The sequence below is a fragment of the Mucor velutinosus genome (genome assembly GCF_035048745.1).
Source record: "Mucor velutinosus strain NIH1002 chromosome Unknown tig00000093, whole genome shotgun sequence".
NCBI lineage: Eukaryota > Fungi > Mucoromycota > Mucoromycetes > Mucorales > Mucoraceae > Mucor > Mucor velutinosus.
In genome coordinates, this window is record NW_027041907.1 from 1102483 (window position 1) to 1128964 (window position 26482).

At 40.1% G+C, this 26482-nt stretch overlaps 8 protein-coding genes and 1 non-coding gene across 9 annotated transcripts; 2 read left to right on the forward strand and 7 right to left on the reverse strand.

Annotated features, from left to right (window-relative positions):
- Positions 1-6264: 6264 nt before the first annotated feature.
- ATC70_002109 (uncharacterized protein) lies at positions 6265-6573 on the reverse strand (the record flags this gene model as incomplete). Its single annotated transcript, XM_064821492.1, has 1 exon — positions 6265-6573. The coding sequence occupies one exon, from the start codon at positions 6571-6573 to the stop codon at positions 6265-6267; it is 309 nt and encodes a 102-aa protein (XP_064681178.1).
- Positions 6574-6594: 21 nt separating this feature from the next.
- Positions 6595-7092, reverse strand: ATC70_002110 (uncharacterized protein; the record flags this gene model as incomplete). The annotated part of the gene is made up of 1 exon (XM_064821493.1): positions 6595-7092. The coding sequence occupies one exon, from the start codon at positions 7090-7092 to the stop codon at positions 6595-6597; it is 498 nt and encodes a 165-aa protein (XP_064681179.1).
- Positions 7093-8857: 1765 nt separating this feature from the next.
- On the reverse strand, positions 8858-10462 carry tfs1_1 (transcription elongation factor TFIIS; the record flags this gene model as incomplete). The annotated part of the gene is made up of 2 exons (XM_064821494.1): positions 8858-9278; positions 9336-10462. 2 exons carry the CDS (start codon positions 10460-10462, stop codon positions 8858-8860), a joined length of 1548 nt encoding a protein of 515 aa, XP_064681180.1.
- Positions 10463-10472: 10 nt separating this feature from the next.
- Positions 10473-10544, forward strand: ATC70_002112. Its single transcript has one exon. It is a non-coding gene; the product is annotated as a tRNA-Asp (tRNA).
- A 1646-nt stretch (positions 10545-12190) lies between these two features.
- Positions 12191-15889, reverse strand: RPL26A_1 (60S ribosomal protein L26A; the record flags this gene model as incomplete). Its single annotated transcript, XM_064821495.1, has 1 exon — positions 12191-15889. The coding sequence occupies one exon, from the start codon at positions 15887-15889 to the stop codon at positions 12191-12193; it is 3699 nt and encodes a 1232-aa protein (XP_064681181.1).
- Positions 15890-16073: 184 nt separating this feature from the next.
- On the reverse strand, positions 16074-17642 carry TFG1 (transcription factor IIF subunit tfg1; the record flags this gene model as incomplete). Its single annotated transcript, XM_064821496.1, has 1 exon — positions 16074-17642. The coding sequence occupies one exon, from the start codon at positions 17640-17642 to the stop codon at positions 16074-16076; it is 1569 nt and encodes a 522-aa protein (XP_064681182.1).
- A 2117-nt stretch (positions 17643-19759) lies between these two features.
- On the reverse strand, positions 19760-20470 carry FAA2_1 (medium-chain fatty acid-CoA ligase faa2; the record flags this gene model as incomplete). The annotated part of the gene is made up of 3 exons (XM_064821497.1): positions 19760-19910; positions 19981-20236; positions 20305-20470. The coding sequence occupies 3 exons, from the start codon at positions 20468-20470 to the stop codon at positions 19760-19762; spliced, it is 573 nt and encodes a 190-aa protein (XP_064681183.1).
- Positions 20471-21149: 679 nt separating this feature from the next.
- ATC70_002116 (uncharacterized protein) lies at positions 21150-22815 on the reverse strand (the record flags this gene model as incomplete). The annotated part of the gene is made up of 2 exons (XM_064821498.1): positions 21150-21960; positions 22070-22815. The coding sequence occupies 2 exons, from the start codon at positions 22813-22815 to the stop codon at positions 21150-21152; spliced, it is 1557 nt and encodes a 518-aa protein (XP_064681184.1).
- A 2137-nt stretch (positions 22816-24952) lies between these two features.
- ATC70_002117 (uncharacterized protein) lies at positions 24953-26469 on the forward strand (the record flags this gene model as incomplete). The annotated part of the gene is made up of 5 exons (XM_064821499.1): positions 24953-24965; positions 25105-25203; positions 25262-25435; positions 25512-26247; positions 26301-26469. 5 exons carry the CDS (start codon positions 24953-24955, stop codon positions 26467-26469), a joined length of 1191 nt encoding a protein of 396 aa, XP_064681185.1.
- Positions 26470-26482: the final 13 nt, after the last annotated feature.

The following is a 26482-nucleotide window of genomic DNA, read 5'->3' on the forward strand; positions in this document are numbered from 1 at the left end:
TCTGAGCCTTTGTGATAGCAATAGTCATTCTCAAAACGCTAAAATCAACATGAACAACGTATATAGAGATTTGGCCTTGAAGTGTATGTGTTCAATATTAGGCGTTTTGAATAGTGGCGAGTATGGCGAGGCTGTCATAACAACCAATCAAAGCTTGAGATCAAGTAACATAGTGTATGTAACTAACAAAGTAGCTTTTTGCTACCCATTTATACATTACCAGGGTTCTTTTTCTTTGCTTGACATCTCCTGATGTGTGAAAAATCTAGGAAACTATTCTCGAGGCACTCTAAATCAGCGGCTAGTGCTGAACTCCTAAAGACTCTATCAGAGCAATGCATGCTCAAATGTAATATCCATAAGCTGCATTCCTGATTTTAACAAAGCTGTATAATGGTATATTTAAGACGAATGGACTTCCGTAAAACGGGCAAGGCCAGCAAGCAAGTCAAAAAAGATGTTTTTATTAAATACGTGTGTTTACGCTTTGAATGACTCTCTACCTTCGCTTCGCTTTGGTGAGAACCAACCTATACGGCGGCAGCTCGCGCTACCGATTGCTCTTGCGTATCTTATTAAAATACTGCTACTTTCATTTTGACCTTCTACTTAGACATGAAAGCCCTTCCTATTATCTGTGAATCTGATTCGTACGTGATGCTGTACATTCATATACACGTAGCTACTTTATATACGGGCAAGCAGTATACTGGCATTTCCCCTTTTTAGTCCTTAGTATCCCTAATACAGCAAAATATGAGTGCATTTAGGTCGTGATTTCTCGTGTTAGAAGCTGATTTAGATTGTCAGAATAGCACCAAACAATTGCTCTCATCCAGCCGTTACTTGCTGACACCTTTGCTCAACTTTTTGGGGACCGAAAAAACATGGACGAAATTCGACCAAAAAGCATGAGGTACCCCTCATGGTTTTCATTGAAAATCAAACGATCGCATTTTTCACCTTGAAAATGAAGACTTTTACCAGGGCATATATTGAATCAAAACGTTTCTATCGATCTAACGTAACCGCTGAAATCATCTTTGTGAGGTTTTCATAAACAAAATTTTGACTTTTTGGCCAGAAACCTCTTTTCATATTTTCATAAATTATTTGATAAGTTTATTCAAAACATTTATATTACTTGGTACCATTGGATGCGTCTTGAAAAGTACTTTGAGATTGTATTAGGAAGCAATTTTTTTTTTTTTTGCAGGGGAGACGAGCTCCAGGTTTTATTTAAAGTCCTTTAAATGTCATACCGAGGGATAGAAAAGACTGTTGGTAGACCCAATAATGTCTGAAATGAAGGGGAATAAGATATTTTTGAACTAAGTTGGGAAAGAAATCTACTACTAATAAGGTGCGACACCTAGAGCCAGTACAGTCTTGCGGAAATCGTCAAAATATAGATCATGGATAAGAGCACAAAACACCAAACGAGGACATCAGTACTATGTCAAAAAATCAAACAACTTGCGTTCACCAGGATTTGAACCGGGGATCCTTCCGTTGGCATACGGAAGTTCTACCACTTCGCCCTACCACCAGGGGCTATATTAGGAAGCAAAGGATGATCTTCACAACTTATATAGTCGAATCTTACAAAATAATTGAATCAAGTCGAAGAAAGACGCTTTCTGTCCAATCTTGAACAGAAAAAATGTTCTGGATTTGAATCAATTTTGGCGGCTGGTGCGGCCGGCTGGCAGACTCAATGCCCTCCTTTCCATCATAAAGGCAATACAGTAATAGATACTTTTGAAGCGTATGGAAAGTAGATGGCAAATCATAGAGCATTATCGTTAGCTATGCTGTTCTTTTTGAATCTATATTTGATAACGCCAGTCTATCAAAATACTTGTTAGATCAACTTCTTTCCTTTTTGAGGCTTTGAAAGTGTTTAGGGACCATAAGTTTATCATGTTATGATATTACATACAGGCAAAATCTCTTGACGTTAAATTATATGTATATGATTAAATTATGTACAGGCTTTAAAATACATTGGTCATAGCAATCAAAGGACAGTACAAGCATTGAAACAAGATGCAATCATAAAAGAGCATAATATTGAAGCTAATGACAAGACGTGGTTGTTTTTTATTAATGTGTATTTGAGTTTATGAGATCACCATACTTGATGGATTAAGATTTTTGAGGCTATTTTGACTTGTATAGATAGAGGTAGCAGAGATATAAGAACGACTTGGCCTTGTATAGATGTCAGGCATTAATTGTCTTGATAATTGATTGAGTAAGAGGAAGCACAGATGAGAGTAGGGCTTGACCTTGTATAGATGTAGAGATGATATATTTGAACAGTCTTGTCATTTTAGGAGCTTGTAGGAAGCACAGATGAGAGTAGGGCTTGACCTTGTATAGATGTAGAGATGGTATATTTGAACAGTCTTGTCATTTTAGGAGCTTGTAGAAGGCACAGAGAACTTGGCTTGATAGCATTTGGAAAGAACAGCTTTCTTTAGATGAGATAGAACATGAGATGGCAGAGGTAACTAGATAAAGATGAGATGAGTACACAAGTACTGTGGCATGAGTGCGTAACAAACCATTTGGGCAAAGAAAATTGACCATCAATAAAAGGAACCAACACTATATAAACAGGTACCAAGGTGTAAACTTGCTTCACCCATCACAAGATCATCGACACGCTCAAGCCGCCTCCATCTCCGGATCATAGGGTTAAACCCTACTCTCGTCGGCAATAAAGCTTGTGATCATCCCGTAGCATGACCAATGGATTTGTCCTGCAGTCTACCCACGATTATGAAGCGGTGATCCTACTCAGTCCCTACAAAGTAGTTTTTCGGCACTATGTAATCAATAGGTTAGTCAACATGGCTCATACGTTCAACAAGATAATAACTTACTCGCACAGTTCACCAAGGTCTGCATGTATCAAAGATAGTGTGGCCTTTTTCTAGCATGGACCAAGAGACGTAGAGAGGACCATGGATTTGTAAGGCATTGTATGTAGCAGTAGTAGAGGCCAATAGACAGTAGAGTATTTGATTTAGATGACCATATGTAGAGAGAGAGAGCCCAAATGTCTTGTAGTGAGTTTGCTTGTATAGAGTATTTTGCTTGTTGTAGAGAGATGAGATGAAGAAGAAGAGGGAAAAGCTGTTGAAACAAATCCCTATTTATATCCTTCTCATCGACTTTTATGTGAGTCTAGTATCCTTGCCACACTCAAATTCGCTTCCTTTTACTTTTCTTCACAATATACTACTTTTAGCGCGTGAAAATAGTACCATTTTGACGTTTGACACTTGCTCTATTTGATCCGCTTCGTCCGAGGCTTTCAACTGTTTTCTGTCTCGAGTTATGTCCATTTTGCTACTTCAAAAAGCCCTTTTTCCACCTTCACATGAAACGAGTTCCCCCATCTCTCCCTAGATGTAATTAACAGACAACTTCTCACGGGCTCAGCCTCATCAGAAAGTAAACAAAAAATGTCATTTGACACTGAAACAAATGCAGCTGGTTGCTTGATTAAGTAATCTTTCTCTACCTCCCCTTAATTTCTCTCTCCAAAATCACACAGTTCCCGATCCTTCTCTTCTGTTGTTTGTATTCGCCATAAACTCTCCATCTAATTGGGCAATACAGGATGATAAGGTTGGCTTACTTGTTGCTTACATCATCTTGGAGCCAGTGCAACAATTGATTCTGGATTAAGAGACAAGCGTACACCTCGGAAAGCAAGAGTATCATATGAATATTACTGCGGCTATCTCCATGGAATGGAACATAATGAATTGTTTTCGAACCAGTGCAAGTCATCTTGTTTCCAGCTATCATGGTTGCTGTCAATGATGTCAATCAAGTGTTTGCGCTACTAGATATCATCAATATGCCCACATTTACATAATGAGTTGGTCATTTTCGTGTATCATTCCTGCAACCTGTTTTTAGTTCTTATGCCAAGAGCATGCATCCCATAAAGAGTCAACACATTTCATATCTTTTTTTTTTAGGAATCGTCCTCTTCTAGAAGGTACTCGGATCATGCAAGATCAAAATAATTCATTTGCTAAGCAAAATTGAGCTTTAAAAAAATCACATGTAAAGTAAACAAAAGGACATGAATCGAAGAGAGATAAGCAAGTAAATGGCCAATTTGTGGTCAAAGAGAGGATATTTTATTAGAAAGTATGTACATCATTCGAAAGCAAATCGCTTGAGGAATCCAATGGTACTATTTTCAGGGTTCTAAGTAAAGTACACATCGCGAAATTCATCAAACAAGGCCGTGGGATTTCCAAAAGAAGGAGGTTTCTGAATTAAACTTCACCTGCAATATCATTTTTGTCTGTGTGCTATTCTGTTGCTTTGGATCATGTCACGCTTCTCTTATGTCACCAGCCTGTCCTTTTTGGGTCTCACATTGCGTACGCTATCCATTTGAGGAGTCTCGCTTTCTCTATAATCGTTTCTGTGGGTATCATTGCTGTTATATTATAGGGCTTTGAGCAATCAAGGAGAGTCTTCTTTTAGCCAGCCAAAACGGATTACAATCCCGCTCGACTTTCTGTCACGATTCGTTGATTTTTGATCCTTTTGCAACTCGATCGACTTATTTTACGAGATTCGACTATGAAAGTTGTAGTGATCATCCTTTACAGCCTTAAGCTATCTAGGAGTGCAGTGAAATCGGGTTTAATGGATTTCACAAAAAAAAAATAAAGCAAAGATAAAATACAATAGAAATCGACTGTATTTTATTTGTGTGTAAAATGAACTGAAGATCCTGGAATTGAGTAAAAAAAAGAAGAGTATTTATACATTTGCAACTAGCTTGTAGGATTAGTGATGATAAAGAGCAATTGGTGCTGCTATTGCGATATCTGGCAAATGTTGTTGATGCTTGATTTAAAGTGGTAATCAATGCAGGAGCACTGGCCATAAGGGTCGACTTGAGTAACCTTGATGGGCTTGGGTGAGCTATCGTCATAGCATGATTTAATGTAACCTTGATGGTTTAAAGTGTGATGTTCGTTATTGAAATATGGAGTCCTTTATCTGAGATATTGTGCAACTATGGCAGCAGGGCATAGTTGTCATATTTGAATATGCTTGTTATTGATTTGATTCTATTTGGATAAAGATAGCATCACTTATTACGACCATCATGGGTGTGATTGAATAAACTGTGATTAGGAGTGATTCATTCACGCGATGTGCGATATAAGCATGCATCTTTACTTTAGTATCTTTAAATGGTTTTTTGATGTACATTTGAGCGCTTTCATTAATAGATCCAAATAGCATGAATTTGAATGAGTGCTATTTGATGAACTTTGGTTTTCAATTAAGTTGCGTTTGGGTGGCTATTTCATTACAAGGAGAACTTTTCAAGGCGCATCCAATGATGCTAGTTATCATAGCTGTTTCTATTGAACTTGTTGAGCAATTCATGAAATTATGAAATAACGTTTTTGACGAAAATGTTGAGATTTTACATATAAAGGTCCCACAAACATGGTTTCAGAAGTTGCTCTGAATCGAGAATTAATATCATAACATAATAAATGTTCAGTCTTTAGACACTTTACAACCCTAATATGGAACCTGAGTTTTAAGGCATCTATCTGGCCTGGCTCATATGAGAATAATTGTTGTGCCAGAAGGGCTACAACTTTCTATAAAGATTAAGGTATTCTTGATGGGTAGATATGTCTGTGTTGTGCAACAGCATGGACAAGCTATGATAATTGAAGTGCATCTCAGCTATCTAAATACTGAGGTTCACCAGATGTGATAAACGTTGTACAAGATAAATTGCTACTTTGTCATTCAGAACCTATTATAAATACAGTGCACGAAAAAAACGTTCCAGTGTTTTGCCAAATTGCACTTATAGCCAGTTTTCTCTGCAAATATCAAAGCTACTAAGGTTTGCTTAGTTTCATAAATAGCCTAAGTAGTTGGCTATCAGATGATATATTATGCACTTTATTCACGTAATTAGAAAAAGAATGGTAGCCTCATGAAAAATGAACAGTCGAATTTATTAAATTTTATAAAAAAGCTCAATATTTAGTTGGACCACCTATACTCTTGATAACCGCTTTGATTCGGCGTGGCATGCTGCCTATGTCTTTAAGACAGTCTTCTTTTATGAATTTATACCATTCCTGTTTAATTCTGTCTTCTAGCTTAGAAAGGCTGTTGGCCCTAGTAGGGCACTTGTTCAAACGACGTTTTAGTTGATGCCAGACATGTTCAATGAGGTTTAGGTCAGGGCTTTGGGGGGGGCCAATCAAGGACACTTTGAACAGAGAATCCGTGATGCGTGAACCATTTCTTAATGGGACCAGAAGTATGTGGTCTTGCGTTATCTTGCTGGAATCTAAACGTTTTCTTGTCCAGCCAATAGTACCCGATAGTGTCTAGCAAAGATGAGTCCAGAATTTCAGCATAAACTTCTGAGTTAACAGTTCCTTCGGTAATGGTGGAGCCATAGCTGGGTCCCTCCGCTGTTATCATGCCCCAGAAAACAACGCCACCACCATCTCCCTGAACTTGAGCCTCAGTTTGATGAGGCATCAACTCAGTGGGCCTGTCAGTTCAGTAGAAAGATTCGCCGTCAGATCCCCACATGTTGACCCTGCTTTCATTGGAAAATCCCCATTTACGCCAATCGTCCGCAGTCAAATGTCGATGTCTCTTGGCCCACACAAGACGTTTTTTCCGGTTCTCCGCAGACACGAAATTGGTCTTTATCTTTCTTTTAGCCTTGAACCCTTTGCGCTTGAGTATATACTGTATATTCCTCAAAATCATCTGAACTCCCATATGAGCATGGTAGCACTGCACACCCTTGGGGCCGTCTAAATTACCATTGCGGAGATTCCTCTCAATGTAGTTCATATTCTGCGTAGTGATTTTGCTGCGTCTTCCGGGTTTGGCATGTTTTTTTGAATGACCAAGAAACTTCTTCCTATAACGAGAAAGTACACTGAAGGACAAATCTGGGAAGATTTTTTGAATGGCACGGAGGGAACAACCTTGGTTGAAAAGAGTCTTGACAGATCCTTGAACCTCCTGAGGAATGGGACGTGTCATGTTAAAGTGATGAAGTAAATATGGTAAAATATAATGAGGGAAAAGACCAAAATCTCAGGCTTCTTTATACTTTTTTAAGCATTCCTCGGATAACTAACATTTTAAACATAACTGATATAAAAAATTACGGCTCTCAGATTATTTTCGTGGAATGTATACAAACAATAAGGTCATCAAGCGATATTTCCAATTTTACAAAATCGAAATTTTTTACTTCACGTCAGTTGCACTAGCTCAATATCTACTGTATCAATTATTTTAGTAGCTCATTTTGTGGCTAAAAACCCAAGCTTTCGTAGTCTTACTTTAGTTTTAAAACTGGAAAAAATTGACAGAGCTGTAAGTGTAAAACTACGAATTGGCAAAACACTGGAACGTTTTTTTCGCGCACTGTAATAGTAAGTACCTTTTTATACATTCAACTAAAAGGCTATAACATCTTCCTGCACACTCTCTATATCTACTTCCATTTATATCTCGATCAGATCTCAGATTGCATATACTACCTCTACGTATTAGCATCTGACAGGTATTGATAAGCGTGTTGTTCGCTATGGTTTGTTAGTTTTACTTGTGCTTTCTGGTCATGTGCGTAGCTAGATTCACTACAAGAGTATGTATAGGCACCATTCTGAGAATGTTGAGTTACAGTAATTCGAGATGAGGGAGGATGATCAATACAAGGCAAATAGCTGGTGCAGGCAAATCAATGAAGGTTTATTCAAGTATGGATGTGGAATCATCAAGAACATACGACATGATTGCATCAGTATTTGGTGGATGTATTTGAGATTATCAACCTATCTTCAATTAGAGGAATTCATGTGAAATGTGAGGGGATAGTTTAGGTCCACGCATGGAGATTACCAGTATACACATTTTATGACACCAACAGCATCACATAAGGAAAACAATGTAAAACCACCAAACTTATAATTAGCAACACATTTAAAAGGCGTTCATCTTCTCAACAATTTGACCTTATCTATCAAACATCAATATTTATACAAATCAAACAAGCAATCACTTCAAAAATCAATACTCACACCCAACAAAAGCAAGCACTAACTGAAAAACAAGATAAGCAACACATGGATGAAGACTCTCACGCCAAACTAGACACTTGGCAACGCATGTCAAGATGAATCATTATTCCCACCACATCCACATCGACACTGGAATAAACAACATGCGAAGAGATTTCATGGGCAACCTTTGGAATTGAACAAGAAGCAATGAAGTTACAACGATACAGGAATTGGAAAGCTATAAATAATCTTGAAGTTTTGAATAAATGAACATATCATCTTTACTAAGAAATACTTTATTTCGAACACCCTTCAAAGTCTTTTCTCTAAATCTACATTTGACACATCAATTTTTGGTACCTGTTATTGTAAGTTGGTTTTTTCAGTCGGCCAAGGTGCTGCAATTGAACAGAGATTAATTGGTTGTCATCTCCCAGGTTTATTGATCTGAACCTACTCATCTGCTCCCTCATTTTTGCTACCACAAAAACGTACTGGTTTACCAGTATAAGTGGTCTTCGGTAGTATAGTTGAAATGTTTATTGAAGAGATATAATATTGGAGCTGCGTCCCTGTAGGGCAAAGTGCTCATTATAGTGCGGATCAAAATGATGACAGCTGGAAATAAATTCGGAAAGAGAATATAAAAAAAATAACAAAAAATTTAAAGATTAAATCCTTGGTTCAAAAAAAGGCAAACGAAAACAGTTGGAAAAGGACAGCAGAGAAACAGCATCTTAGTGAGACAAAAGATGTGGAATAGCGACAGTAATACCAGCACTATCTGAGGAAGAGATAGAAGGCGTACCCGAAACAGAGGTAGCTGAGGAAACCGGGGTCAACCAGTCGAGAAAGGCAGAACCAGACAAGTCCAGAGCTTTACCAGTAAATTCAGCATCAGGATGACAGATCATGTCAATATCCAAAAAGATTTGGAGCATGACAGGCCAGCGAACAGACCAAAAGGAGCGAGACGACACAAGTTTAGAGGCAGAAGGTTGCATACGAGGTAGTCGGTTGAGCCAAAAGTCCAGAGGATTGGGCAAATAACCAGCACCAAGAGGATCATCAGTAAACAAAAGCTTTGAAACAACACCAAGACACTCTAGCAGATGGTTGCGGCTAGCGTGAGGAGCACCACAACGACATGGAGCTGGCCTAGCAGGTAGCCATCCCATGCGTCAACGGAGAATACGACTACGGTCAAACACAGACATTGGAAGATACAGGATGGGATCAACCATGAGTGAAGGACGACAAGCAGAGAGGAGAACAGGAGGAGAAACAGGAGGAGCAGGATGTAACCGACATTGGAGGGAATCAAGACGATACACCTTGATCTTGTCAGCAAGACCACGACGATCCAAAGCAAGAGAATTATCAGCACCACCACCAGCAAAAGTAGGATCCCAGATTGGATTTTTGACGGCCAACTTGTTCAAACGATGCTTGAAGGACACAAGTGAGGGAGCCAAAACCATAAGAAGAGTATCACCAGGCAGTTGCGTATGCACCCGCCAGAGCATTTTACTAGTCAGAATATCAACACGTTCCTCCATAGTGGGAAGATTGGTTAAATGTCGAAAAACCACGACGGAAGAGGTACGATGGCCACCAAAAGCCAGACGGAGACACTGATTTTGAGCTTTTTCCAAAAGCTTTAAATGACGTTTCAAGAACCAGGAAATAGACAGACCAAACTCAAGTTTGGGCCGAATAAAGGCCGCATACAGTTTAGCAGATAGGAGCTTGGAGAAACCAGCAGAATGAAGGCCAAGAGATTGCAAACCACGCATAGCACCTAACGCTGATTGACTATTTCTAGTCAATAAGAGATCGGTGTCCAAGCTACCCTTCACATTGAACGGCAAACCAAGGTAGGTAAAAGAGTGAGCAGTAGGTATAGCTTGACCATAGAGAGACAGAGAAACACCAGCACCAAGACTAGGAGAGACACCAGTAGCACCACCACCAACACCAGCATTGAGGACGACAGATTTCAGAGGGTTCCACCGATAACCCAGAGACACAGAATGAGCTTCCACACGAGCAAGTAACAAAGGCATAGACTCGGCAGTTCCAATTAGCACCACATCATCAGCATACATCAAACTATTGATCCAAAGACCGTTATACAAACGAGGAGGACGCTCCACCACCCGAGGGTTAAATGGAGCACGCAACACCGCAGGCAGAGAGTTGATGTACACGGAGTAAAGAAAAGGACTCAAAATGGAGCCCTGCAACACACCAGTACCAGGCCAAAAACCAGCAGAAACAGCACCAGACACCAAGACCTGAACAGACACTTCATCAAACAAATGCTGAAGGAGACCAAGCATCGCATCTGATTCTTCGGTAGTATAGTGGTGAGTATCCCCGCCTGTCACGCGGGAGACCGGGGTTCAATTCCCCGCCGGAGAGAAATTTTTACTCAACTAAAATGTAGTGTACCTAGCGTACAATTACTTTTCCCCTCTGTCTAGTTTTCACCATTTGTCGTGAGTAGACTTAGACAAACGTATATAAAAGAATAAAGTTTAAATAAAAGATGACGTTTATTATTGTTACAAAGTGGTTCAATGTTGTGTGAATAGTAAGAATGATAATAGAGTAAGTATATAGATAAATAGCCAAAGCAGATTCGTCTATAGAAATGAGCACCAGGTTTATAGTTGTCCAACCAGTAAAGAATATAAAAGCAAAGAAAGAGATGTGTAAATAAAGTGATAATAGTAGATAAAGTACAATGAATCAATGCGTTAATGTATACAAAGGATTCAAGGGATCTTATATTTGATAAGTTCAATGAAATAACAAAGCTAAGGAGCTATAGAGCTATATAGATATAATTTTCAGGTAGGAATAAGATAATATTTTATTGTTTGATATCATTTGAATGTTTATATTAATTAAATTCTATGAATTATGTGTCCTGAATTCTGTTTCTATATGCTATAATTTGTAATGAAGGGCTGGCCCTTCTATAATTGATTTTGATACCCTTAATAATCCTAAAAGCTTGAACAGTTTTTATAGCTGGAAAGCTATATTTGTTGTTGAAAGATGGTGAATGATAATATTGATAATGTTACTAGAGGATGAAAGGATGGGTAATGTGGAGTTGCTTCCCATTTGTGTGCTTCCATTAGGAAAGAGAGATGTTTAAGAATTTGAATATATATCTGTCAAAATGGTACGAGGCTGAGTGGTAACTGATTTGTCATTCTTGAGATAGGATTCAGAGTATATTCGAATATAAGAAGCATTTAAGAGTTTAATGTCAATTTGTAGTAACAGAAGTAGAATCCAATATAGTAAGCAATGAAACGTAGTTTATTCAATAGTGTAGGCAATTTACAACAAAAAATGAGAGATTCAGTTACAAAACCAAAGTCGATTTGTAACATTATTTTGCAAATTTGTTTGATATTCATACTAATTAAAAAGTTACACACAAAGTCTGTGTGTACCTGACACATTATTGAATACGAGTGTTTATGCTTCGGATGGCTCTCTACCTTCGCAGCTCGCGCTACCAGTTGCTCTTGCGTATCTCTTCAAAATAATTGTTACTTTCAGGTTGATCCTCCACTTACACATGAAAACCCTTCATATTATCTGTGGATCTGATTCTTATGTGGTGCTCTACATCCATATACACGTGGCTACTTCATATACGGGCAAGCAGCATACTGGTGCTTTCCCTTTTTAATCCTTAATTCCCTGATACAGCAAAACCTGTGTGCATTTGAGCTGCATTTTTCCGTGTTCATGGCCGTCCTAGATCGTCAGAACGGCACCAAACAGTTGCTCTCATCCGACAGTAACTTTTTGACACCTTTGTTCAACTTTTTGGGGACCAAAAAATCATGGCCAAAAATCGACTAAAAAGCATGAGGTACTTTTTTTTTTTTTTTTTTTTAAATTGTTTTTATTGATTGCTCCGTGTAAGTAGGTCCCTAGGGCACTACCAAGAGGCGGGCGCAATTGATATGATATTCAATTGTATTTAGGATAAAGCGATAGATGACAGGAACAGATGATAGATGATAATTGTGATTAGAGAATTACAATTGCTTGTGAATTTCAGTTTGGGCATGTAGTTGAAGGAGCTCGTTCTTGATCTGCTGGACCACATCGATCCATATAAATGGAGTCGAGTGAAAGATCATACGAACTTGAGCTCGCCAAATGTTGCCAAGTGTTACCAGTACGACCATGTGAGCAGTGGTGTATGATTTGGAGACATACTTGATGTTTTCAAAGTCAAGAGAGGAACAGGCTTGGATAATATCACCAATCGAAACGGTTGGCCACAAGAATTCAAAGATGATAGCTTTCCAGATGGATGCCTTACTGGAACAGAGGAAAAGCAAGTGTACAGCATTTTCTTCGTTACCACAGATCGGGCAGAGAGGTGACTCAGCTATCTCAAAGTAGTGTAGCAGGCGTTTGGTCGGGATGGTGTGGGTGAGGAAGCGATAGATGACATTACGGTGGACAAGGTTCAGGGACAGAGACCAGAAGAAATTCCAGTTGGACCTGGCAATGCTGGAGGTGTGAGCCTCGATGCATGCTGTGCGGAATGTTCTGGTTGAAATCTGTCGAGTGAGGCCTTGCTGGCTGTTGAAATCATAGGAGTCAATAAACGGTTTGAAGGAGATGTCGGTTGTGCGGTTGGTGCCACCCTGAGGGGGTTGTAGCATGAGGCTAAAGTACGGCTGGATATGTACTTTGTTCTCGTTGATTTGCCTCAGGATTTTCTTGCAAGCGCGTCGAATGTCAGCTGGGATGGTTGGTGCTTTTCGTGCTTCGAGTTGCAGAGGTTGGTCAGGATTGGGTTGATAAAGATCCTTTACTTGCAACTGAGTGGCCCTAATCGGCATTTTGGAGACAGTGGCAGACGGCTGCAGAATGGCTTTGACAGGTAGGATTGAGGCGGTAGCAATATTGAGGTGAACTGGTTCATTGATGCGTTTGAGGCGGTCAACTGATTTGTAGATCATTGTTACCGTGTTGGTGCGTTGTTTGGTGAGACCAGTGGTTCGTGTGAGGGGAAAGAGCAACGGAACCTGCACATGCGCACTCTGATTTTGCTTATTCACTAGCATGACCAGCATGAGATCTAGGATGTGGGGCGAGTCAGAGGGATGGAGGAGCGGTTGAACCCAACGAAAGTATAGGGCTGATTGTTGCAGAGCAACATCCAGAACACCTAATCCACCTAATGGCTTCGGCTTGGTCCATGTGGCCCAGGGGATAACAGGAAAGATGCCTTTTCGTAGAAACTTGGTGCAAATGGACTGGATAGCTTGGACATTACTTTGAGCAAACGGAGTTACTCGTAGTACATACCAGCATTTGGACAAAATCAAACTGTTGAGCACTGTAGCTTTGCCAACGACGGAGAGACTTCTTACACTGTGGATTTTGGTAGCTGTCCGGAGATTGTCGACAAGACCACCGATAAATACTTCACGTTGTTGAACCGATTGCAGCAGAGGAAACCCGAGATAGATCACTGGATTGGAATCCTTGTTGGATGTGAATTTTGTGATATTCATTTCCGAGAGTCGTGCTTGCCAATATGACCATGTGTTTTGACCAGAGAGCGAGATAGCTTCGACCTTGTTGTAGTTAATCTTGGCATTGGTTGCATTGCAATAGACATCTAAGTGGTACTCGAGTCTTGCCAGATCAGGAAGGTCTTGAACAAATACAAAAGCATCGTCAGCGTAACATAGGATTTTTGACACATGAACTAAAGGGTCATTAGCATTATAGTTGGGATGGTCAGTTGCATACTGCATTTGATAGCCGTGGTATAATGGATCATTGAGAATAGACCGCAGAAAGGGTTCAATAGCCAAATTGTACAAAATAGAGGAAATGGGGTCACCTTGCTTTAAGCCTCGCAGCTTGGGAATATCATCAGTAAAGTAACCATTCACATTGATGCGCAAGAGATTTTGGCCCATCATGTTGATGATGCAGCGGACAAGATTAGCAGGGAAGCCATAAGTAATGAGTGCTGTTTGAAGGTACGAGAGGTTAACTCGATCGTACGCTTTTTCCTGATCAAGACTAAGGCCAATTGCTTTGGGCATTTGGTGTATCACATTGTTCTTCTTGGCCAAGTTCATGGTTCGTTCAGCATCTTCCATTATGACCTGACACCGCAGAGCGTTTTGGGCAATGAACCGCCCAGGTACGAATCCCGCTTGGTTCTCGTTGATCAGTTGCTTAGCGACTTCCATCATTCGATGATTAAGCAAACGTGTCAAGAGTTTGTAGTCAGTGTTGCAGAGGGAGATAGGTCTATAATTTGCCATGTCATTGGGGTCATTTTTCTTGTAGAGGATTGTCATGAGGGAGACGTTCCAAGACGCAGGAAATATGCCTTTGGTGAGGGCATCATTGTAGACCGTGGTGATGAGAGAGTGGAGGGGCGGGAACTTGAGAATCAGCCGGAGGAGTTGGTAAGGGATGCCATCGCTGCCGGGAGACGCAAATTTAGGCGATCTTTTACATTCAAACAACAAATCATCTAGCTCTACTGGTAGTTCGAGGAGTGATTGCTGTTCACCGTCAAGTTGCATGTCAGGTGTGATTTGATCCAACAATAGCCGCATTGATCTGGCATCGGGTGGAGTTGGTGTGTACAAATTCGTGTAAAAGCTGCCAGCGATCTCGCTCATAGTACCTTGATCAGAATGCAATTCTTGAGTAACTGGATGCCTCAGTTGTTTCAATTGACGTTGATTCTGTCTAGATACGGTGAGTTTCTTCAAGAACCCAGCATTTTTCTCTCCATTTTCTCTCCAATACTTCCCTAATTTGAGGACTTCAATTTCGGCGATAGAGTCTTGTAACGCACCAATTTGTTGGTTGATGGTGTCTAGCCCTTGAAATATCAGTCCCCGGTTCTTCTTTGCTCGCATACACCGATTCCGTTTTGCTTGTAACGTCTTCAGTGCCTTTCTACGCCAGTTGACTTCTTCCAGTTGGAATTGTCGGACATGCTCCTTAAACTCGTCTTTGATCCAGTCCCAGATCTCTTGAGGGGATTGGGTGGCTGTCTTGAGCTCAACTTGCGGCTGTAGACCTTGCAAGAAGATCACCAATTCACGACGAAACTTGTGGTTGTTGGCCAAAAAGGGATTGCATTTGTAGGCGCCAGGCCCCTGTGTTGCATCCTTTTGCAGTTGTAAAGTAATGACCAGCATTTCATGATCTGTCCATGTCGAGTTCATAAACTCCTGGGTACATTCTGTAACTGTTCCATAGGAAGTGTTGTTGCAGAAGATGTAGTCCAAGATGTAATGGAGATTGTTGGATCCATGAAAAGTGGCGCTCTTGTTTTCCCAAAAGCAATCGATGAAATATTCCTCCAATAAGGCTGTCCATTCGACTGTAGTTGCTTCGACTGTTCCATTAGATCGGCGAGACTCATATTTGTAGTTGAAATCTCCCAAAATAATCATGTTGTTCTGAATAGTTGTAATCTTGTGTATCAAAAATCTGTGTTGCATCAATTCCGTGTAGAATTCCACGTTGTCTTTTCTTGATGCTGCTTTTCCGTATATGTTGAGTATTGTGGCTATGGAGTTGGAGGAGTTTGGTTCCTCTTCCGTCGCATAATGTACGTGTGCTAGTATAAATCTACCGTCGATGCCAGTGTCAATGGGTGTAATAATGTATCTGTTGTTAAGTGATATGATTCCGCAATGTTTGGTGTAGGTGCTGGACTTGCTGGAAAACTGCATATCTAAAGTGTCTTGAGTATCTTTTTTGTCAGCATGAGATTCCTGGATGGCAAGAATATCAATGTCTGATGTTTTGAGGTATTTTATGAATTTTTTTTCTGCGTTTTTTATGTTTTTGTGTGTCAGACCACGACAGTTGAGAGTCGCAATCCGCAATCGATGATTAGGTGCTCTAATCATCATATTATTCTAAGTGTTGAGGGTTGGACTGAGCAGTTTCTGATGTTTCCTGCCCTTGGGAGTCGTCTGAAGCTCCTTTGCCGCCCTTGTCGGTGACAGTGTTGAATTTGCTGGCTGCACTGCCTCTGGTGAAGCGCCTGGTGAGATTGGCGCGCTGTTCCTGCTCCGTTCTGAGCTTTTTGCCATCTCTGCCATCTTCCAGATCTGGTCGTTCCTGAATGAGAGGCTCCTTCATACTGTCATCAGGCATAAATTGCTTGATCAGCTCTTGTCCATTCAGAGTTGATTCAGCTGCATTAAATGATGTCAATGTTTGCGTGTTGTTGGCAGATGTCTGTGCGCTCGCAGCATCTGCATTTGGTGTAACGTCATCATTGTTACTTTTGGGTTGAGGAGTGGGAGAATCAATATTCATGTTGTCCTCATCAGTACCCTCTTCCTCCTCCTTGGTGGGTTCAGGCTTGTTCTGTTGCTGTTGCTTCTTGGCCGACTCAGTGTCTGTGGTTTCCTGGGTCTTGGCTACTACCACTCTAGGGCCAATGGGAGGGTTGGGCTCTCGGGGAATGATCGGAGTAGGTACCTTGCGATCTTTCCTGGGGATCGTAGTGGGCTTCTTGTTGGGGGTGTCAGTGTTATCCTGTCTAGGGCAGTTGCGACTGACATGTCCATGTTGATTGCAGTTGTAGCATTGCGTGTACCTCTTGGCATCAGGACAATCGGCTTTGCAATGATCCGGTTTTTGACAGAGACGACAAAAATCTGGCATATCTTGCCATTTGAGAAGGACCTGACGGTTGGTGCCATTATCCAATCTGAAGTAGATAATTCGATCCAAGATTTCATACGCTGGTTCGTCTGGCTTGGGGGTGATGTTCAGAGTGGCATAGCCTTGTCCGACGTAGTCGCCCTGAGTGAAGGAGATGCCATAGTCCAAGACTTCTCCAAAATGTGACAGTCTATCCTTTATCAAAGATTTCAGGACAGGAACTGGCTCCATGGGTAGTCTGTCTAAACGAACATTAACTATAGTATCATTAGCTGGAAGAGAGGGGAAACCCTTGACAAAGGTCCCATCCGTCAGATTGAAGCCCTGCAGGATTGCGATGTGGCCAGGACTGTCGTGGATCCAACATGTTTCCATGATCTCTCGATTCATATACTTGCGAGTGCGAGATACTTTGCCGATATAATCGTTGTAGCCTTTTCTGAGATGAGCATCTTTGTTGAATGCTTGCAGAGCCTCTCGTAAGAGCTGTTGATTAGGCAAACCAGTAATGTCGATGAGCACCGAGTTGTCTTCAATGCCCTTGAGGAAGGGTCGAACCATTTCCACACTTTTGCTGACGGTGGCGTCCTCGGTCATCAGAGACTGATTCGATTCACTGGTGGCGGTGGAAGGTGTGATGGGTGTCTTTACGATCGTTGGATTGAAGGTCATCGTTGTATGCTTGATGCCCTTCGTTACCTTTGCCCATGATGCGTCAACAACGGTATTTGTAGCCTTGGAGGTGCTACTTTCGGTCGTTGAACCTGTTTTCTGTTTTTTAGCGGGAAGAGCCATGACCATGAGCATGAGGTACCCCTCATGATTTTCATTGAAAATCAAACGATCGCGGTTTTGGCCTTGATAATGAAGACTTTTACTATGGGATATATCAGATCAAAATGTTTCTATCGATCTAACGTAACCCCTAAAATCATCTTTGTGGGACCTTAATATGTAAAATTTCGACTTTTTCACCAAAAACTTTTTTCATATTTTCGTAAATTATTCAATAAGTTTATTCAAAACATCTATTTTATTTGGTACCATTGGGTGCGCCTTGAAAAACACTCCAAGAAAGCTTAAAGAAACATATATATTTTTTTTTTTGTAGGGGAGTCGAGCTCCAGGTTTTATTTAAAGTCCTTTAAATGTCATGCTGAGGGATAGAAAAGACTGTTGGTGGACCCAATGTCTGCAAAGAAGGGGAATAAGATATTTTTTGAACTAAGTTGGGAAAGAAATCTACTACTAATAAGGTGCGACTCCTAGAGCCAGTACAATCTTGCGGAAATCGTCAAAATATAGATCATGGATAAGAGCACAAAACACCAAACGAGGACATCAGTACTACGTCAAAAAAATCAAACAACTTGCGTTCACCAGGATTTGAACCGGGATCCTCCCGTTGGCATACGGGAGTTCTACCACTTCGCCCTACCACCAGGGACACTTAAAGAAACATAGGATGGTTATCATTTTTTACTTAGTCGAATCCTTTAAATTAGTTCAATTGAGTCGAAGATCTTCAAGATCTGTCCAATCTAAAGCAGACTATGAGTCTATATTTGAATTGAATCTGGCTGGTAGGGCTAGCTGGCAAACTCAATGCCCTTTTCATCATGAAGGCAATACAATAATAGATGCTTTTGCAGCGTATGGAAAGTAGGTGGAAAATTACATAGCACTATAGTTAACCATGCTATATTCTTTGGATTCTATATTTAACTGCGCCAGTCTATCAAAATACTTGTTAGATCAGCTTCTTTCCTTTTTCAGGCTTTGAAAGTGTCTGGGGACCATAAATTTATTACATTACAATGGGCGTTTCGACTCTTCGGTCGGTTTCCTGACCTACGCTTCGTTTTGGTAAAAGCCAAACTACTTTCAGGTGGCTCCCACTGCCGCAGACCTTTGGCTAATGTCGCAAAATTAATAATAATAGCAAAAATGCTAGAAGAAACTTGATTGTTGATTGATAGCAATTTAATATAAAATCTCTAATCATATATGAAACATGTCTCACAAATGCCTGACAGCTCAGTTTGCATATTGAAGTTATAAAAAATGTACATAGACTATAAATTTATTATGTTGTGATTGGACTCTGCTCAGTGCCTACACGATGTCAATAAAATAGACCTTCTTGGAATGATTGGTCAAACATGTCTTATGAATATGGGGTACTTTATAAACTATGATTTACAACAAATGCTTTTTGAATCCATGATGTTACGAGTCGTAATGTCCACTTTCTTGTCACTACATACAATCATCCATTTACTTTTCAACGTTAAACAAATAAATGACATCATACTTTTTACCGCTCCATTCACAACTCAAGTTGACTCGAAGATGCTTCTTAATCCATGAAGTACATTAATTAAGCTATCCCTCGTTCATCGAAATACATGAATATTATCAAATCTCAATTCAATCCTTGTTAACTAAGACGTTATTACATATATACAGAATAGCAAAATAGTATAAAAGCATAAATCTCAAAAATCAATGAATAAAACCATCTTGTACTTTACCAACATTTCAATACATATCTTATCTAAACTTCACTTCTCATGTTATACATTTGTCATTTGTAAAATTCCTTGAATTCTTTATATATTTTTCATATTATAATCGATTCATTGTATATTCTTTTATATACATCTCTTTCTATTTTCTACTTTTCCTTCTGTTTATTTGTTTACTCTTGTTGGACAACTATAAACCTAGTGCTCATTAGATAGTTAAATCTGCTTTAGTTAATTTACTATCGCTTTTCAAATTCTTTTATCAAAACTATACACATCACTACCAACTCGCCTGTGACAATGGTAACGGAAAAGTAATGGAGAAGTATTACAGTTTACGACAGTGGGAGGTTCATCATATTCAATAAAAATAAATAAAAAAGCAGTGTATATATTTTAATCAAGATCCATTGGATCATAATCATTATCGTTTTCCTCGCTTGTCAAGCTATCATTGTCGTCACTTTGTTGGTGAAGTTGTTGTTCTTTTTCGATGGAGGCAAGGACTGGATTCTTCTCGTATAAGATTAACTGCCCTGACGGAGGTCTTTTTATTTTTTTTTTAAAAAAAAAATGTTAGTTCAAATTCATGACACTTGGTAGTCTGGATCACTTACTGTAAGGGTTTGTTTGTAGTGTCAGACAATACAAATCCCGGGATAGAGTACTTTGTTTCGCCAGGTTTTTGCTCCATCGGTAACAAGGTTCCATTGATATCCATCAAGTGTATTTGGTTAGGGTATGGTGATGTATCGTCGATTGATGCTCGGTGATTTGATGTAGTGCTTTCTTCCTCCTCTAATGTTGGTGATAGTGTAACATTTCCCCCTAATGAATCATTGAAATTAGGAGAGCGAGGTGTTCTATTGCAGCCTATGTTTATTTTTAAACGACTGTCAATCATGACGACTGTTATGCGAAGTCAAATAGGTATCACTTACATTTATTCGTGGTAGAAGTGGGTGAGGGAGGCTTCAGGTTTGGTATTGTTGAAATCAATCTTTTTTTAAAATAATGCGACTCAAAATCATCATCGATGATTGCTCTTGGTCTCTTTTTGATATTGCTTATAAAGTTTGTTGGTGTCAATAGAGGTGATACCTGCATCTTGTACAGAGTTTATACTAGTAATTTGCAATTGAAAACACTCAAAAGGAATAGAACAAAGGGGAAGCTTATATAGGATTTGAAATCGGTTGTTTAAATAAGTTTCTGGCAGTTTCCTGCAAAATCCATCCTCATTCAATCAGATCTCCTTGTTCCTATATTAGTGATATTACAAGGCTTTCAGGTAGAGGGGAGGCGGGAGGTAGGCTATCAGAGCCACTACACAAATTAGGTACTCCTTTAAATAGGCTATCGATTTTATGCATCATATTTTTTATGTTGATTCACTAATTTGAGCAATTTTAATCAAGTAGTTTACATGTCATAGGTATTAAACTTGGACTACCAAATCAGAAAAGGCGCGAGCTGTGAACGATGAAGGGAATTATCAGCAATATACAGTCTCTTTATTCCATCATACATTCGCGCAATGCAACAAGAGACAATTACAATGCATCATGTCATTATTTAGCATTACATCTTTAGCTTACGCTCATGCTAAAGAGCATCCATGTTGCATTTAAGCGGGTTGTCAATAAGATTTTGTATTCCTTGAATATGGTTTCCTAAAAATTATTACTTGTTTATTGAAAATCATGTAGACAGCATAGAATCAATTATACAAAAGTAAATGGTATAGTATATATAAGATAGTGAGAATGTATAGATGGCTTTTATATTACAATTCCTCTATGGGTGAAGTTGCGGATAAATCAAAATCGTGTATTTCCATTACAGTTTTGCCTTCATCTGATCCGTCTGACCTTGGTCTCTGCATCAATACAACCGCTTTGGTGTTGTTAAACTGTATCTTCCAGACAATCTTTGATGGCTGTGTAAAGTTTCGTAAAAGTCTTCCACGTTTGATGTCCCAAAGCTTGACTTTGCCGTCGTTTGCTGCACTCAAGATACGGTCATCGTCGAACTGTAGGCAGGTGATTGAATTGTCGTGTGCTGAAAATTGCTGTGTGCATTCAAATGTTTCCATATCCCAGACTCGCAAACAGCCATCAGCGCCTCCACTCACAAGAGTATTTCCAGATAACTGTAGCTGCCCCACAAGCGAGGTATGTCCATGCAATGTGGATAAGCATTCACCAGTTTCAACAGACCAAATTCGAATATGAGCATCCATTGATCCAGTGGCAATGATTGTACCATTAGTCACAATGGTATAGATCTGAGATACATGACCGATGAGTATATATTTACAGGCACCAGTGCTCAAATCCCAGATTCTTGCAGTGGAGTCATAGGAACCTGATACAGCGATATCACCATGAATGTCGACACACCTCACAGATGCTTGATGGCCGCTAAGGATATGTAGTAATTGGCCTCTTTTGATATCCCAAACTCGCAATGTTGTGTCGCGTGAGCCAGTTACAGCAAGCCGTTTATCTCTTATTTTCAAACATCTGACAGTCGATGAGTGACCACGGAGGACATATTTCAATTTACCACGATTTAGATCCCAAACTCGTACATCCCTAAACAAAACATGAAATAAGCAAAAGCCCTTGTGCAATCCCTTTCAAATCAACCTCCAAAATCCCCCCTTATTTCTCTCTTTTCTCTCTCTTTCGTTCAAGTGCCTACCTATCACAGCCGCCGGAAAGCAATATTCTCTCAGGATCTTGCTCATCGCCTCCTTTAAATTGCAATGCCCAAACTCCACCTTCGTGGCCTTCCAATGTACGAACTTTTTTACCAGAATTGGTATCAAACACTTCAATACGATGGTTGTCGCATCCAACTACAGTGAATTTTTCGTCGAATTGCAGTGAAGTCACCAGACCTTGTGAGAAGCCATTGTCTACTGTGGTCACTTTACCACCTGTGTGCCAGGCGGATGCAATACTGTATTTGCGCTTGAAATACTCTCGATAACAGAATCCATCTTTGTTGGGTGATTTGTAGTTGTGTGTTTTGCAGAGGGATTTCCAGAGGGTTTCGTCACGTATCAAAGCGCTCCAGTGTTTAGAGACACAAGCTGCACGAGCCAATGTAGAAGGCACGGTGATGTAAGATAAAATTGACAAGGCAATCTCTGGCGGTAGCTCTTTGAGAAAGTCGACTTTAAGACGAGGTGCAATGATGCTATTTAGAAAAGTGAGCTGTGAGTTGTCGCAACTGTTTATGATATCAAACAAAAAGTATTGCTTTTGTGTCGCTGTGAGGAGGTGAAAGGAGTTTTTCAGGTTGGCTAGATGATCTTGATTTTCTCCAGTGTCTTGTACTTTTGTTGTCGTTGACGATAGCAATTGGTGTTGGAGGTTCAATCTATACGGAACAGGGCTATGTGTGGGTGGTGTTGCAGGTGGAGAGAGATTTTCTTTTGTCATTCTGTTTAGGTTTAGTAAAAGAGAAAAGAAAGAGAGAGAGAGAGAGAGAGAGAGAGAGAAAAAAAAGAAAAATTTGTAGGGGGTAAGATTATTAATGAAATAAAAAGGGGGGCTTTTGGTGTTGGTTGGTTGGTTGAATATACAAATTGCCTTTTAGGTTTTTTAAATCACCTCTTTTTCTTGGAAATTTGTCAATGATTTGAATAGAAAAATCATCAAAACATCAGATGATAATGAACATTCCCTATTTGTCTCTATGATAGCAATGCTTTTAACGTTGCTACATTTGGACACACGTCTCGTATAAGGCTGTTTGTTATTGCAGATCATCCATGATCAATTTCAAAACTCCATCAACTGAGAAGCAATGCACGAGCTTCAACTTACAAATCTCGTTCTGAAAACCGAGGTTTATAATTAGCTCTTTAGGTGTGCCTACAGCGGCTTTATAGACGCACAACACGCACGCTTTGCTGATCTTTTATAATGTGATACGTTAAGCTCAGCAAGATATGCCATTTCTTTGAAAATATGTCTAAATGATGCTGTTGCCTCACTTCTGACAAGTAATCTTATCAAACTATTAGCAGTAAATATCGTCTTTCTTTATCCATTTGTTTCTAAGCAGGTTTGCTACGCCTGCTTTGACTCTCATGCAGTCGATTGTGTAGAATACAAGTAAAGTATGGGCTTGGCGTGTTCAAAGTTGCATAACCAAATGAAACTATTTACACTAGTTTAATATTATATAACAATAGCGGAATCTTATGTAAGCCAAACTTCCTGCAAGGTTTCTTTGAGATATTTACAACAACAACAACAAAAAAAATATATATTATAATGCTCAAAGAACCTTAGACGGTGATATGTTGCAGCCATAACTACTACAGGCCTGCCATTCTTGAGGTATGCTCTTCATGGTAAAGCTACGTTGGTTTGAACTTAAAGTCTAAATCTGGCTAATTTCATCTTTGACACCATCGCTTCCGTATCAGCGCAAGCTTTGTCAAAACGAATGGATTGCGTACAAGTGACACTTGGTTGAATGATAATGCCAGTATGTTGGCACATGTAGCTCTCGGATCAACAGACAAAGCCAAAGAGTCGAGTGAATGTCGCATCAGGCATCTACATCGTTCTTCGGCTCTCAGCAATCTAGGAATGGAAGACTACTATCTTCAGCTCAACTTGACATAATCATGATGCTTATTCGTAGCACTTGTTGGTGATTGTATTGTGCATCATTAGATATCATCTACTGCGCAACTTTTCGACTATTAAGGGTCCAGGGCCTGCTTCAAATCTGATAACACCCCCCACAATGACCAGCATAAATTCTCACCCACAAGGCTTATCGGAAATAGCACCGGGAGGAGAGAAGACAGCCATTTGATGAATTCGTTGATATTAAGTGATGTATATATCGTACATTTCGTAGTCGCAGTATGCTTTTCCCTAATCAATAGAAGTTTCTCATGCCGTAGTTTTAGCTCTCCAAGGGATAATCTTACAGTTGTTAGCAAAATGATCAAGATCAGAGCTTCTTCCAAATCCACAGATTTTTGTATCCCACGCATCAGTTTTTTTTTTTTAACCAATTTTTATTTCTCACGTTGAATTACCAGTATACTCATTACTATGTTAAATTACAGACACCAGCAAACAGATGCTTTGATGAGTCATTAAGGAAAGCTGAACACAATTAGCCATCAGCAGTAGGATACGCCCTTAAATATTCTGCACAGACTACCGCAAGTGACGCAAAAACAAGCTGTGAAGGGAGGGATTGAAGGACTGACGACTCCGCTAAGGGTGTATCTGCTTCATGTCGATAGACAATAAATTCTTCTTTGCAACAGAAAAAAAAAGTCGAACAAGGCTTTCGATAGATCAATTCATCTCTTTACTGTCTATTCCTGATGAAAATGAGACATTTGCAGTGTCGTAATCAATGATTTTGGGGTAAAAAAGGGGAACCTTCTTGATTCGGGGCCAGCCTGTCATTGGCTGAATCAAAGCGTCTCAAATCAGCTTGTGTACCTTGCACAAAGAAATCAGATATATATATTTTGATGTCCACGCAGCTAGACTTATTTTCGCTTTTTCTCTTGCTTTATACACTTTTTCAAATTACAACATGACTCAACGTGGTAAGTTATTGCGTCTATTTATGGATGTAAGGGAAGGAAGGGACATGGAAGCAAAAAAATTGGGACATTTACGCAGTATATGATCAATGTATTGCACGAACGGTCTTGAACACAGACTGACATGTTGTGCTTCTTGTAGAGGTTTACATCGCTGCTGCTGTCCGCACCCCTCTTGGTGGTTTCAATGGTTCTTTGGCTTCTTTGGCTGCAACCAAGCTCGGTTCCATTGCTATCGAAGGTAAAACGGATTGAGTGTTTGATAAGAATGACAAACTTAAACTGTGTATTTTTTTCAGCTGCCGTCAAGAAGGCTAATTTGCCTGTTGAAGCTGTCGAAGAAGTCATCTTTGGTTGTGTCTTGTCTGCTGGTCTTGGTCAAAACCCTGCCCGTCAAGCTGCTCTGGGTGCTGGCCTCAAGGACGAGACTATTGCTACCACTGTTAACAAGGTTTGTGCTTCTGGCATGAAGGGTAAGTTTATCGTAGTACCAGATAAAGTGATGAAACATCCAAAATTAACAACGCGTGCCTTATTGTCAATGTGCAGCTGTTATCATGGCTGCTCAATCTATCATGCTTGGCAATGCTGAGGTTATCGTTGCTGGTGGTATGGAATCCATGAGCAATACTCCTTACTACTTGCCCAAGCAACGTTTCGGTTCAACCTATGGCAACACTGAAGTTGTTGATGGTATTGTCAAGGATGGCCTCACTGATGTATACAACGACTATTTGATGGGTGTTGCCGCTGAGGAATGTGCCGCTGAATATGAGATTTCTCGTGAGCAACAGGATGACTACGCTATCGAGTCTTATAAGCGTGCTCAAGCTGCTTTCGCTGCTGGTCACTACAAGGAAGAGATTGTTCCTGTCACCGTTTCTGGTGGTCGTGGTAAGCCTGATCGTGTTGTTGAGCAAGATGATGAGGTTGCCAAGTTGAACGAAGAAAAGCTCCGTGCTGTTCGTCCTGCTTTCCAACCCAAGAATGGATCCGTCACTGCTCCCAACTCCTCTCCTCTCTCTGACGGTGCTTCTGCTCTCATCATTGCTTCCAAGGAGGCTATTGAAAAGTACAACCTTCCTGTCATTGCCAAGATTAGCGGTTGGGGTGAAGCTGCTCAAGCTCCTGCTCGTTTTACTACATCTCCTGCTCTTGCTGTTCCCAAGGCTATCAAGCACGCTGGTTTGACTGCTGAGGACATCTCTTTCTATGAAATCAATGAAGCTTTCTCTGTTGTTGCATGTGCCAACAAGAAGATTTTGAATCTTTCCGCTGACAAAGTGTAAGTACAATCTCCATACTACTAGGCCTTAATGCTAATCCAATGTATTTTAGTAATGTTTGGGGTGGTGCTGTTGCTATGGGACATCCTCTGGGCTGTTCTGGTGCTCGTATCATTACTACACTTTCCTCTGTTTTAAAGAGCAATGGCGGCAAATACGGTGTTGCTGCTGTCTGTAACGGTGGTGGCGGTGCTTCTGCCATTGTCATTGAACGTTTGTAAGAAATTTTTTAAA